Genomic DNA, 14960 nt, shown 5'->3' on the forward strand with positions numbered 1-14960 from the left:
TTCCAGATTCATTACACCAACAGGCTCAATTCACAATGCACACAATTCTCTTTAAAATATGGCACTGGAGATCTGTGCTACCACGTGAATCTATTCATGGACAACACAGGGACTCTCAATAAACTGAGGTTGCTCAAACGTGTGGGGAGGAGAGGGAGGGCTGGTTGTCCTTGTCATCATTTTCATTTTTTAATAATATTACAAGTTACGTGCCCTGCCCCCAATTGTTTTCTCAATTGCTCCTCTTTTCAGTCTTCTGCTTTGGTATCTCTTGTCTGGGCAGTAATTTATTTATTTTTTAATCGGGATAAAATAGACAAACGGGCCACTTGGCTTAGTCGAATCCCATCGTTAAAACTGATCTTGGAATTAAACAAAAATGGATTTTTAATCTAAAAGCTCATCAGCCCCACGCCCTCCATCTCATATTTGTCCACCCCACCCCGGTTTGTCTGTCTGTCTGTCTGTCTACCCGGGCTTGCACCTTTCCTTGCCTGCTGGACCAAAACAAGCCTGAGCGGGCACCCCTGTCCCCCTGCGTGTCCGGAAGGCATGAAGAATCTCCGAGCCGCCACTTCTGGATCAGTCCCTGGCCGGAGCGAGCCGGATACATTTTAAAGCTTAATTCCCTTATCTCTGCATTCCAGCCGGAAGGTCGGCTCCCAGCCTTTTTCCCAGCGCTCCTCCTTCGCGCACTGGGCACCATCCCTGCTGCTACTTCCCGAGTTGGGAAAGGGATAGAACTTTTCCAGGGCGGCTCGTCTTGTCCCCGCGGAGCCTTCCCAGTTCCAAAGGGAACATGCCCGGTTTCCCTACCCCTCTTCCCCCCCAGCTCCCCAAACGTGGGCGGAGACGGAAGGCTGCTTCAGTGTTTATTTTGCAAACCTTTAAACCCAGCCGCCTTTAGCGCCCTGGAAGCCCGCTTGGCCCTTCCCCAAGACCCAAGAGGTCAGGGGGCTCAGGGGACCTGAGCGGCCGCGACTAAGTGGGGTCTTCAAGGGAGCGACCTTTCCCTCTCGGACTGGGCACGTCCCCCTAATCTCCCAACACCCCAACACCCGCCGGTTCTGGAGCGGACAAACGGACGCAATTGGCGGGAGTGGGTGAGCGCGTCCTGACCCGGGGACCCCCGCCCCGCCCGCGCGCCCCTGGCTCTCCGGCGCCGGGAAGAGCCGGAGGAGGAAGGCAGGCGGCGGAGGGGCCGCTCCGATTGGCTGCGCTGTCGTCCCTTCCCGCGCCGCGTGCCCCGCGCCTTGCGCCCAGCCGGCTCCCGCCCTCAGCCTGCGAGCTGGCTCCCGCCGGAGGGAGGGCGCGCAGGGGCGGGACGCGTCTCCCCGCCGCGCACCCGACCCCGAGCGCGCGGGGATAAAACGCGGGCGGCCGCGCGCGGGAACGCGGGGTCCGGCAGCCTCCGGAGCGCGGAGAGGCGGGGCCGGGTCTCTCCGGCTGCCCGCGCCCCCGCCCCTGGGACCGGGCTCCGGGAGCCGGGCTGCCGGCGCGCGGGCACCAGACGGCCGGAGCACCGAGACGGTCCCTTCAGCCGAGCCATGAAGAGAGCCCGAGAGAACTCACCGGAGCCGGCGGAGACGGTGCCTGCGCCCGGGGTGGCTGCTGCCGCCGCGGCTCCTTAAAACTCCCAAAGTTGAGAGCCAGCGAGAGGCTGCCGCCCGCCGGGAGCCGGAGGGAAAGGAATTCGGAAGATGCGCGAGTGACAGACAGACAGACAGGCGCACAGACCTTCAGAAGACACCACCGTGGGCAGCCTATCCCGAGTCCGCGAGGCTCCTCCGCTCTGTGAGTTGTGTTCTGTCCGGGTGGCTCGCTAAGTATTTCCGTTTAATTGTTTATAGCTTGCGTTTGTGTATTTTTGAGTCTATTGGAGGGAGTTTAAAACAAAAATACAGGATGCACCTTAAAACAATATTGAATTTCTGATGTCGAGATGGTTGTATTGGTAGATTGTGGCTGTACATGTCTGTAAACAAGAGTAACCCAGGAAAAATTGCGTTTAACAGTAAAAAGGCAATGCAGGCTCCCCCATGTGAAACAAAACCTCCATTTCCAAAGTTACTAGAAAGAAAGCAAGGTGCGGCTGTTACGGGTTAATGGGTGGGAGTTAACTTTGCTTTTTTTTTTTTTTTTTTAACCCGTCTTTAAATATTGCTTACCAGATTCACTGGTGGGAGGTCGAGCTGGCCTCCAAGACGCCTGGAAGAGACTGAGAGGCGACCAGAATGTCTTTGCGTTTACACACACTACCCACCCCGCCTCGAGTTGTCAGACCCTGCTGCAGGGAACTGCTGTGTTTGCTGGTGATCACGGTGACCGTGAGCCCGGGCGCCACCGGGGTGTGCCCCACCGCTTGTATCTGTGCCACCGACATCGTGAGCTGCACCAACAAAAACCTGTCCAAGGTGCCTGGGAACCTTTTCAGATTGATTAAGAGACTGGATCTGAGCTATAACAGAATTGGGCTTCTGGATTCTGAGTGGATTCCAGTATCCTTTGGAAAGCTGAACACCCTAATTATTCGTCATAACAACATCACCAACATCTCCATGGGCAGTTTTTCCACAACTCCAAATCTGAAGTGTCTTGACTTATCCTCCAATAAGCTGAGGGCCGTGAAAAGCGCCGTGTTCCAGGAGTTGAAGGTTCTGGAAGTGCTCCTGCTCTACAACAATCACATTTCCTATCTGGATCCGTCGGCGTTTGGAGGGCTCTTCCAGCTGCAGAAACTCTACTTAAGTGGAAACTTCCTCACGCAGTTTCCCATGGATTTGTACGTTGGAAGGTTCAAGCTGGCAGAACTGATGTTTCTGGATGTTTCTTATAACCGGATCCCCGTCCTGCCAACCAACCATATAAGTTTAGTGCCAGGAAAGCAGCTGAGAGGCATCCACCTTCATGGAAACCCATTCGTCTGTGACTGTTCCCTTTACTCATTGCTGACCTTTTGGTATCGTAGGCACTTTAGCTCAGTGATGGATTTTAAGAATGATTATACCTGTCGCCTGTGGTCTGACTCTAGGCGCTCCCACCAGGTACTTCTGCTCCAGGATGGCCTTTTGAATTGCTCCGACAGTATCATCAATGGCTCCTTCCGTGCACTTGGCTTTATTCATGAGGCTCAAGTCGGGGAAAGGCTGATTGTTCACTGTGACAGCAAGACTGCTAGTTCCAATACTGATTTCATATGGGTGAGCCCAGATAACAGCCTGCTAGAGCCGGACACGGAGATGGAAAACTTTCATGTGTTTCACAATGGAACCCTGGTCATCGAAAGTCCTCGTTTCGAGGACGCCGGAGTGTATTCCTGTATTGCGATGAACAGGCAACGCCTGCTGAATGAAACTGTGGATGTCACAATAAGCGTGAGCAATCTCACCATAAACAGATCCCATGCCCATGAGGCGTTTAACACAGCTTTCACCACTCTTGCAGCCTGTGTGGCCAGCATCGTTTTGGTCCTTTTGTACCTCTATCTGACGCCGTGTCCCTGCAGGTGTAAAGCCAAGAGACAAAAAAGTGCACTAAACCAAAGCAATGCCCATTCATCTATTCTCGGTCCTGGCCTGGCTGGTGATGTCCCAGCGGATGGACGGAAGGCAGGTGCCAGTAAAAGAGTGGTGTTTTTGGAACCCCTGAAGGACACTGCAGCAGGGCAGAATGGGAAGGTCAGGTTCTTTCCCAGTGAAACTGTCACAGCTGAGGGCATCTTAAAGTCCTCCAGGGTGAAATCCGACTCAGATTCGGTCAATTCAGTGTTTTCAGACACACCCTTTGTGGCGTCCACTTAATATTGTGCCTGTGTTTTATGATGTAGGAATTTAATCTCTCCATCTTTAACTTGGTGTGTGCAAAATAAACAGCAGGGTTGAAATTATTTTTGGTTTTTGAAATACAACCAAATGGTCTTTTTAAATGGTTGATAGGAACCGTGGTAAGGCACTTTGGTTCCTCAATGAGCCAGGGAAAGATGGGGTTGTTTCCAAGGTTTAGTTCTTAGCACCACTGATCATGTCAAAGCTGACCTGCAGGTGATTTGACTGACATTGTCCTTTTAATCAGGATTCTTGATAGAAAAGAAAGTAAACTGTATTTGCATACTTTAAAAAGAGACTTCACTAAGTTAGGACCAAAGTTGAGTTATCTTAAATGTTAGTGTCCTATTTCATTTGGAAGAACCAAACAGCTATTACTTATACAGCACAAAAAGTTAGATTTGGGGATAATTCAGCTAAATTCATCATTTCAGACTAAAGAGACTTCACTGATAAAGTTTACTGGGTACTGTCACATCCCGTATAATGTTAGATACATAGTGCAATCAAGGTACATTTGTTTGTCTTCTTTCCATTCTGTAAATTTCCTATCCCTGTACAAAAGATCTTATGGAAAGTTTAAAGTCATTATTTGTTGCCATAAATATGTAGGTGTCAATACCAAAATGTCTGGGTAACTTCTTAAACTTTTGTTCTAGTCAATTAGTATTTGTTTATGTGCTTGTGTGTATGTAAATCTTAAATTATATGAACTATTATATAGACCCTACTGTACTGTGCGTTGGACATTTGAATTAATGTAAGTATATGTATTGTGTGACTTGATGTTCTGTTTTATTTAGCTATTTAAAAACATAAATCTAAGATGTTTTATGTGATCAGATTGTTCTGCTTTGTGTAAAGCACGCACTATAGCAAATATCTCTCCAGAGGTCTTGGGGTTATAATATTGAATTTATCTTTTTAAAGGGGAAAAAAAGACTCGATTTATACCTTCTATGTCACGTTACTTTGATAGTATTATGCACTTCAACGAGGTTTGGAAGACGTGTGAGCTCTGATTTTGCCACATGTGAGAGCCCAGCAGACTTCCTTCTCTCCAACACTGCTATGAGGTAACAGAGTGCCCACTCTGGACCTACGTTTCCTCAGCTGTAAGATGAGAGTTTCATCCTGGGTGATGTTTAAGGTTCCTCCCACACTGGAAGTTCTGATTTCCTGGTGGTCTTAGCTCCATCACAGACTTACACTGGCTCTCTGAAACTACCACATACCGATAGGGAACAAGAATGAGCTTAGGATAGACTAGCATATTACTGCAGAGCTCAAAGGGCAGTTTGGATCACCGTCTACCTCCTTCCCTTTCTCGGGGTCAGATGAGGCCCAGAGAGGGTTGTGGGTTGTCTTAAGGCCACACAGTGAATTGGGAGAGCTTGGGTGTAAGCTTCTTCCTGGTGAAGATAAGAGAGTTAAAGAATGGTCATTGTTAACTGGGCATGGAGTAGGAGCCAAAGAACAGACAATTTTTCAAAGATGGAATTGGGCGACAGTGACGAATGCTGCAGAGAAGTAGATGAGGAGGAAAGACTGACTTTGGCAATGGTGGTTTTGAGAGAATGGTGGGCACTTGGTGACAGCCCAGAAAATGCCAAGCCAGGCTCCCAGTGGCAGATATTGTTCAGCAGGGGGTTAAGGAGAAAATGGCTAGGGTATGCACCTTAAGGAACAGGGTGCAGAGCCCATTCTCTATGGCATGGTGTTAAAATAGTATTGCCTCTGCCTTTCCAACACCGATCTCACCCAGTAGATAAGATCCTTCAGACCCAAAGATGTTAAAGGCCAACGTTTTATTCCAGTTACTGCCATGTAAGCAAGTAGGAAGAATTCTGTTATTTTATGATCTTTAAAATAATCACTCCTTTCAAAAAGAAGTTTTTTAATTTCCCCAGGAAGTTTCCTAGAAAAACTCAGGCTCAGAGATGCTGTGATTTGTTCAGCTTCACACAGCTGGTCTGGACTCAAGTGAAAATTCTTGAACCACTGACGCCCTCCAGTAGGGGAGGGCTGTGTCCAGGGGCCATGGTGACCCTGACTTGGGGAGTGCAAAGAGCAGGGCCCACCTGCTTGCAGGGAGGTTGCAGAGAGGATCTCTGAATTGAACCTTTGCAGGATGGGATTTCTAAAGTCCTCCAGCCCTCTAACCTTCTCTTCAGAAATACCTGTTGTGTTTTGCAGGGGAACATGGACACTGGTGAGTGGCGGGGGAGTGGGGGGGGGCGCGGCGTTTAAGGGCCTGATCTTGGCTGGTCCTGTTTAAGCCTTGGGTAAAAGACTGGCTGGCATCAGATTAAAAATAACATGCTTATAAGCAATACAAAAGAAAACCAAAAATCCTGAATACTGAAAAGAAAGCTGCATTCTGAATAAAAGTAGGAAGACATGGTGGTAGAAAAACATAAAAGTGAATGTTATGATGTGGAATTTCAAGTTCTTTAGGTGTATCTTTTTTTGGCAGGAGCTTGATCACATGTATTTTAAATATAGGAACAGAACAAATTTGTGCTTTTTAAATTTGTCCCACTGAAAACTTCTGTATAATTTTCATTCCAAATAGTAATCTGGCTTATGTATCTGGTTTATTCTTTTAAGCTGCTTAGTATTTTTTTTAATAGGATCTTTTAAAAAATATGTTTTTAATGATTTTTAGAGAAAGAGGAAGGGAGAGAGAGAGATAGAAACTTTGATGAGAGGGAAACATTGATCGGCTGCCTCCTTTACTCCCCCCTAGTGGGGGTTGAGCCCGCAACCCTGGCATGTGCCCTGACCGGGAATCAAACCTGTGACCTCTTGGTTCATAGGTTGATGCTCAACCACTGAGCCACACTGGCTGGGTGTAAACTGCTTAGTATTTTTTATTTTGCAGTTGTGAGAGGTGGATATTTTTTGGAGAAACTAAGCAAAGATCATAGACAAGAATTTTTCCTAGGTTTAGAGTATTTTTTCACATAATTAGAAGATACTAGTTTATGATAATATACTTTATAATTAATCATGAGTTAAATTTCTTAAATATACTTTTAAGATTTATAATCTGAAAGAATGGCCTAAAACATTTTCTTACTTATAGTTAACTTCTGCATTAATCACTATTTGGCCTGGAGACATTTAAGTATATTTATTTTTAGCTTTAATTGCTTGAATTATTTGCCTGGGGCGGGAGGGGGGGGAGGAAATGGCTTTTTATTTTTCTAAAATGTTAATCAGAAGAGATGGAGGTGAAACTTATGGGCGTGGAAAATAAGAGAGATAAGACACACTGTCAGTCCAAATTCTATAAAGACATCTGACTTGGGTCATCCTTCTAAGCACTGTTAAAACAGGATGCAGCCTATCCCTGGCCAGTGTAGCTCAGTTGGTTGGGTGTCGTCCCAGGCACCAAGAGGTCACAGGTTCCATTCCAGGTCAGGGGACATGCCAGGGTTTCCGGCTAGATCCCCAGTAGGGGGCGTGCAGGAGGCAGTGATTGATGTTTCTATCTCTCCCTCACCCTTTCTCTCTAAGGTCAACAAAAACATATTAAAAAAAAAAAAATCAGGATACAGTCTAAACATTCTCTACCCTCGTGGTTTTTCCACTGCCATGACTGCCGCTTACTTACTGTCACCTTGTGGTGTCATCTGTTTACTAAATGACCTAAAACCAGGCTTCATGATAGAATCACAGGGGAAAGTTAGACCAGCCAGGGTTTCTAGTAGTTGTCCTCTACACATCCCCTAGTCAGAGATTTGATTCAGGCAGTCTGGGGTAAGGTCTGCCCATCATGTTTAAAAAAAAAAAAATCCATGTAATTTTGATTCTGCCTATTTTGATGAAATACATCCTAAAATGAGACCATAAAAAATTTGAGCTGTGTCAAAATACATTATTATTACTGGCTAGTGGATTTATTAATAAAAAGTAGAATCCTAGTGCTCTCTAAAAAAAATTCTAATATGTTGAGAAAACAAGTTTGATTTTCTGACACTAAATGAACTTGGGTAAATTGTTGGCTATAAGTTATGATTTATAATTTTCTAAATTACGAAATATGGAATAATTACTTTGAGATGACTAGATCTCTGATTCTTTCATTCTTTAAACTATTTTTGGTTTGAAAGCAACTCCAACAGCTTTGGAGCTTTCAAATTGGATTAGATCAAAGTGAGGGCATTTTCCAAGGATGTTTGAGTGTAGATCTCATTTACCAAGAACCAAGCTCCTTTGTTTTTTAAAAAATATATGAAAAGAGCATTGTTTTAAAGAGAGTACTAAGATTTTTTTCATAGTTCTCTCTTTTCTGCCCAAGAGCCAGAATCCATTAAAAAAATTTTTTTTTATAATGTGAAAGTTAATATGGAAAGGTGATGACTAGTTTGTCTTAGCAAATATTATTGCGTGGTAATATATAAAAAGTAGAACTTGCCCAGCCGGGTGTAGCTCAGCAGTTGAGCGTCAACCCAGGAACCAAGAGGTGGCCGGTTCAATTCCCGGTCAGGGCATATGACCAGGTTGCGGGCTCAATTGCAGGAGGCAGCCAATTGATGATTCTCTCTCATCATTGATGTTTCTATCTCTCTTTCCCTCTCCCTTCCTCTCTGACATCAATAAAAATATATTTTAAAAAAAAGTAGAACTAAGAACTCTTATAATAACTTGAATAATTGAGAGGACTGCTCACAGGACCACTGTTGAATGTGGGGAGATTTACAGTGAAGAACAGAATCAATGGAGTACAGAAAAATAGGCCCTTTGCAAATTATAAAATGTGACATATATGACATTTATACTGGCTTTAGTTTATTAAGTACCTACTAAGTGGCAAACACACTGTGTGAGGTGGTATTTATTTATTATTATTTCTCATCACAGCAGCCCTGGAAGATAGGAAATATTATCCCCAGTTACAAATAGGAAAAAGAGGCTCAACAGGGATTAATCATTTTCCCGGGTGACTCAGCTAATAAGTTGTTTATATCCTGATGATCATTTAAAAAATAACTCTTGCCTGGCCGGTGTGGCTCAGTGGTTGAGGGTCGATCTATGAACCAGGAGGTCACAGTTCGATTCCTGATCAGGACACATGCCCAGGTTGTTGGTTCGATCCTCAGTAGGGGGCATGCAGGAGGCAGCCAATCAATGATTCTCTCTCATCATTGATGTTTCTATCACTCTCTCCCTCTCCCTTCCTTTCTAGGAAGTCAATACAAATGTATTTTTTAAAACAATAACTCACAATACTCTTACATGCTATTCTACCAATAGCATGACTTGGTAAAGCATGGGTTGGTCATAAATAATGTCAGAATACAAATGAATTAATACAACAGATCTGGGGGAAGAAGGGAAGATCAGGGGATCATAAGTCATTCAAGCATAATAAAGGTGGAAATGATTTTTGTTTTCCTTTGTAAAACACAATGCATCACAAGTAGTGAAACTGGAAATCCTGAGAAGGCCTCCCTTGGTCAGTTGTACTGGCTCTTGGTCTGGTTGCCCTTTATTTTTATTTATATTTTTTTAAAATATATTTTATTGATTTTTTTACAGAGAGGAAGGGAGAGAGATAGAGAGTTAGAAACATCGATCAGCTGTCTCCTGCACATCTCCCACTGGGGATGTGCCCACAACCCAGGTACATGCCCTTGACCGGAATCGAACCCGGGACCCTTCAGTCCGCAGGCCGACGCTCTATCCACTGAGCCAAACCGGTTTCGGCTGGTTGCCCTTTAAACATGAAATTGCTTAAGACACAAAACAAATGTCTGCTTTATCTGTATAAGCTATAAATTCAAGATATTTAAATGAATAGATGATTAAGTTCAATATTTTATATTAAAAATGACAAATTTACAGGGTAAATAGTTCTATTGAAGAGGGTATCTAAGAACTTGTTCTAAATTTCTAGAAGAGTGGTAGGGATATTTCAGACCATGTGTGTGTGTGTGGGGGGGGGGGGGTTCTAATTTGTTTTAAAATTAGATTTCTCAAAATTATTTCACAAGGTAGCCTCCCTAGCTTGCCTGATTAAATTTCTCAATTAGATCATTTCAACAGAATAGCAAATATCATACTCTCAGGGAATTGTGTAAGCTCTTAGTGTCATAGAGTCAAGAATCATGGGATCAAGGGTCAAATCCTTGGCAATGAACAGCCAGTGGTAACCAAGAGAAGCTTATTGAGCTTTGCTAAGATACTATGGAGGCCATAAATGATGTATAATAACTACGCTCTTCTCTTAAAGAACATCACAGCACAACTGGGAGAGGAAACAGATAAACCTAAAACAATTCAAGAGTAAGAATTGCTTTCTCCACCAGTGACTATACTGGCAAATAGGAAGTGAGACAAGGAAGATAATTGGCAGAGACCTTGCTTTGACCAACTGGGCTAATGGCACAGGCTTGAACACTGGATAGCCATCCCATAGACACCCTGAATGTACCATTAGCTGGGATCGTTACCTTCAGAAAGCTGGTAGCAAAGGGAGGTGGTGCAAGCTAGTTAGTGGTACTCTGATATGAATGTCAGGGATGCTATTTAAAAGTCTACAGCTGATCTATGATCATTCACAATCACATCTAGAGGAGAAAGACCTTAACATTTTACAGTGATCCTCTACCCACACTCAGAGCTGCAAACCTCACTTCCATTGTAGTTAGAATGAAGCCTTCTACAGTTGTCCTAGCCATGTCATGAGGAATGAGAATCACCATCTTAACAATAATAACTACATTTTTATAATAAGCTCCATGCTCAGGGGTTGATATATTTTGTTAAGGCTTAGGAATGTTAAGTGATTTGCCCAAAGAACATGTAGTAAAGGAGTCAGGAGTTGAATCCAGTTTGGTCTGGATACATCAGAACCCAGTCTTTTAATATCTATGCGCTAATACTCTAAACTGTAATTCTTTTCAGCTCCCTAAGAGGGCTTTGCCCATCATGCCCTCTTTGTCCTCCTGCCTCCTTGCATCTGGTTTTAGGCTGCTTTCCTGCAGTGGTCTGCTTTGCTTTCAAGATTCTGCTCCATACCCTTGTCCTAACACAATCCCCCCCACCCCCCGCCCCTAACCCTGCAGCTCACTGCTCTCGCCCTGAACCAAGCAATGCTGGCTTTTACTGCTCTGCCTCTCTGCACATTCCCTATCCTTGTGACCAGATTCTCAACTATGTCTTCTACTCTTTATCCAGCACTTAGCACATAGCAAGTGTTTGTATGTCTTAGCTTTTCAATTATATTCACTCATTCATTTCTTCAACACACAGTATGGAATACCTCATATGTGCCAGTCCCTGAGCTTGACCTGGAGACCAAAGACCTCCAGGCTTTGAAGGGAGGCAGACATAGAGCTTTATCATGCGGCGAGGGTACTGATCTAGAAACACCCAAAGATGGGGAGGTCCGGGGACGAAGCCTGGAAGGGGTGCCTGAGTGGAGGTGTCAGGGAGGCCTCTATGTTTAGAGAGGTCTAGCTTGCTTTCCACAGTGGGACACACAGACATGATGGAAGATGAGACAGCGACTGCACCCTGGCCCCTGGGGATTTAACTAAAGGGGCAGGAAACAAGGGTGCCAGTCTCTTCAGCAGCTTGATCCCTAGACCCTGTGGATAGGGTCCAGGAAGAACCTTCCTTGTCTCCCATTCCACACTGCACTGAAAACACAGCTGCCATGTAGGCCTAGCTCAGAGCTCTTCAAGGGGGAAACAGATGGGATTGGCTCATGCAAATGCTTGTAGCATACTTTTTAGGTTAAAAGAGTTAGAAATATTAGCTTCTCTTGGGTAACAGCGTGAGCTTAATACCATAATGATGAAATAATCCTACTTAATTTAGTTATCACTCTATAGACCAAGAAATGTGTTGGAGCTCATGTTTATTCAAGCCTCACTGTAATTAAATTTATATTGCTAGCCTAGATATTGATTTGGCTAAGCCAATTTTACAAGAGTGAATGATTTGGGTGGGAAGAAACAGAAAGATGTGATTTTCAAGGGGGAAAAACAATACATCGGAGTGACTTGCAGAATTAAATTACAATAGTTCAGGCTGCTTAGTGAGCATTTGTATATATTTTTGCCCCAACTCTGCTCTCTGAGGACTGAGAATCACCATCTTAACAATAATAATAATAACTACATTTTTGTAATAAGCTCCATGCTCAGGGGTTGATATATTTTGTCAAGGCTTAGGAATGTTAAGAGGTCTAGCTTGCTTTCCACAGTGGGACACACCGACTTGATGGAAGATGAGACAGCGACTGTGCCCTGGCCCCTGGGGATTTAACTAAAGGGGCAGGAAACAAGGGTGCCAGTCTCTTCAGCTGCTTGATCCCTAGACCCTGTGGATAGCATAGCATTCATGTTTAAGTGATTTTTTTCTCAAAGTCTAGATTTATAGAGTTATTGTACAGTATTTTTTTAAAAAAATCTACTTAAAAAAAAGTATCCTTTTTTTTTTTTTTTTTAAGAAAAGCATCTTGCCTGAGGTGGAAACATAATGGGAAGCCTGCAATGTGAAAGCCTGAAAGAAGTTGTTTATTTTTTTATTTGCTCTCAGTTGTTCTAATATTCATACTTAGTTACAACCTTAGGGAAGCCTTCAGCTCTCAGTCTGACCTACTTCAAATCAGTGGAGAACATAGAAAATATCTCCCCAAAGCAACCACTTATAACTTTGCCTTTTTCTTAAAACCTAGAGGAAATGTAGTTCTTGATCCTGCGCCAAATTTGTCAGGGCTATTTGTGTTAATAAATCTTATTCATAAAAAGATTCAATTGAAAAGTCATATTGTTAATTATAACCTAAAGTGTGTAATAAGGACCTTCATTAGCGATATATCTGTAATGATTTGAATGGCAAATGTTAATTACTTTTTTTCTTCTTGTTTAATTGGTCAACATTAACCATCTTAGAAACTTGGCAGGGCTTTTGAAAATGAAATCATATGGAGCACTCTACAAGGTCTGAGATTTTCCTACAGAACTGGACTCAGGCAATGCTCTTTAAGGATTTCTATACTCATAACAATGATTAACTCCCCTGCTATTTGCCATTAAAGGTATTTTCTTTTCCTTTAAAAAATATTTTTTATTGATTTTCAGAGAGGAAGGGAGGAGAGAAGATAGAAACATCAATGATGAGAGAGAACAATTGATCAGCTGCCTCCTGCACGCCTCCCACTAGGGATCGAGCCCACAACCTGGGCATGTGCCCTGACTGGGAATTGAACTGTGACCTCCTGGTTCATAGGTTGACACTCGACCACTGAGCCACGCTAGCTGGGCCACACAGGCTATTTTCTAACTGCTTTAAGTACTGCACTTTCAGGGAGATGGCAGAGTCATCTACCAGTGGCAAACATCCCATACAGTTCTTGTTTTTATTTTTTTAATTTTTAAAATAAATCTTTATTGTTGAAAGTATTTCATAGACCCCCCTTTATCCCCCATTGACCCCTCCCCCCGCCCCCCCACCTGAGGCTTTCACCACCCTATTGTCTGTGTCCATGGGTTATGCATATACACTGAGTGGCCAGATTATTAAGACCACCTGACGTTTGTAGGCAAATTAGCTATAATTTGCGCCGAAGTTGCTAGAGGGCCAGACCATTATAAATAGGGAAGCAGGTGTTTACCATGACAGTAGAAGTGATTTTTTATATATAAATATAAATATACATATATATAAGTGTATATATAAATATACAGATATATATATATATACTGTATATTTCTATCTGAATATATATCCCATGTTCTAAGGCTGTTAAATTGCGTTGCTTACCCATCTCGTCAGAAACAAATCACTTCTACTGTCGTGGTAAACAACCTGCTTCCCTACTTATAATGGTCTGGCCCTCTAGCAACTTCGGCGCAAATTATAGCTGATTTGCCTACAAACGTTAGGTGGTCTTAATAATCTGGCCACTCAGTGTATATAAAAGTTCTTTGGTTGATTTCTTCCCACCCACCCTCCCACACCTTCCCTCTGAGATTCAACAGTCTGTTCCATGCTTCTATGTCTCTGGATCTATTTTATTCATCAGTTTATTTTGTTCATTAGATTCCACATATGAGTGAGATCATGTGATACTTGTCTTTCTCTGATTGGCTTATTTTGCTTAGCATGATACTCTCCAGGTCCCTGCATGCTGTCTCAAAGGGTAAGAGATCCTTCTTTTTTTACTGCTGCATAGTATTCCCTGGTGTTCAGCTGCTGATTTTAGGGGCAGTTGCCAGGATCCTACCAGGTAATGAAGCCTCTTCCCACAGAGTCTAAAACTTTAGAGGAGATGGAGGCAGAGGCATTTATGGGAAGTTTATTCTGGCTATGTTTTCATTTCCTTTACTTCTGGAAAATGCTTGGAACATGTGCTTATTACTTCCCAAGCAAATGACCGTAAAGATGCTCAGGGATAGACTTGCCCTCCGGTCCACACTCTTTCTCTTTAGAGCATTACTCACCCTGGAAAGTGCCAGGTGCCAAGCATGTTACTGTCTCTGAGCATTTCCATGCAGCGACTTTACATTTAACCTAGAAATGCCTCTGAATTGTCGCATAAATGTGGTTCTTCCCATGGTCTTTTTCATTAGTCACATGGCAACTCTCTCACTGCTCAGGCCCCAAACCTTGGTGCGATGCCCTAGGTCCCATCTCTGGGGAAATTCCCTCATCTCTGCCTTCAAAATTTATCTGGTAGTCTGACTGCTTCTCACTACCTGCACCCTGTCCCCGTCCGAGCCACCGGCAGCTCTCGCTGGGTTACCGCAGTGGCCTCGCTGGTCTCCCTGCTCCCACCCTGACCCTCTTAGGTTGGTTCTTAACCCTTTTCATAAGCCAGCTCATGTCCTTCCTCTGCATCTCCCAACTCCTGACTACTCTGGAGGCGCACATGGAGCATCAAAAACATTCCGAGCCCCACCCCAAGCCCACCTCCCTGTCCCCTTCCGCTTTGTTTTGCTCCATCCCATTCATCGCCATCTGATATCCTATATATTTTACTTACTATGGAGTTCCACGAGGGCAGGGTGCTTATCAGTTTTATTTGATGTTGTGTTCTCAGTGCTGAGAACAGAAGCATTTATCCAGTGAACGAAACACGCTCAGGAAGGAGCTGGAGGACTGTCCACTGTAATG

At 43.9% G+C, this 14960-nt stretch overlaps 2 protein-coding genes across 3 annotated transcripts in view; one reads left to right on the forward strand and one right to left on the reverse strand.

The window, feature by feature from the left end:
* Positions 1–2469, reverse strand: part of PCED1B (PC-esterase domain containing 1B) — a 140190-nt gene extending 137721 nt beyond the window's left edge. For both annotated transcript variants that reach the window (XM_070410365.1, XM_070410364.1), the window contains exon 1: positions 1738–2469. The gene's annotated coding sequence lies outside the window, so the exon portion shown is untranslated. The remainder of the gene's footprint in view (positions 1–1737) is intronic.
* AMIGO2 (adhesion molecule with Ig like domain 2) lies at positions 1346–4621 on the forward strand. The gene is made up of 2 exons (XM_070410363.1): positions 1346–1794; positions 2172–4621. Exon 2 carries the CDS (start codon positions 2235–2237, stop codon positions 3798–3800), a length of 1566 nt encoding a protein of 521 aa, XP_070266464.1. The 5' UTR covers positions 1346–1794; positions 2172–2234; the 3' UTR covers positions 3801–4621.
* Positions 4622–14960: the final 10339 nt, after the last annotated feature.

This window comes from Myotis yumanensis, unplaced genomic scaffold (genome assembly GCF_028538775.1).
Source record: "Myotis yumanensis isolate MYYU_CA2020_CCGP unplaced genomic scaffold, mMyoYum1.0.hap1 SCAF_3, whole genome shotgun sequence".
Taxonomy (NCBI): domain Eukaryota; kingdom Metazoa; phylum Chordata; class Mammalia; order Chiroptera; family Vespertilionidae; genus Myotis; species Myotis yumanensis.

What these genes read in the sequence shown, in the direction of transcription:
- AMIGO2 (XM_070410363.1), top strand. Translation starts at nt 2,235, where the DNA reads ATGTCTTTGCGTTTACACACACTACCCACCCCGCCTCGAGTTGTCAGA.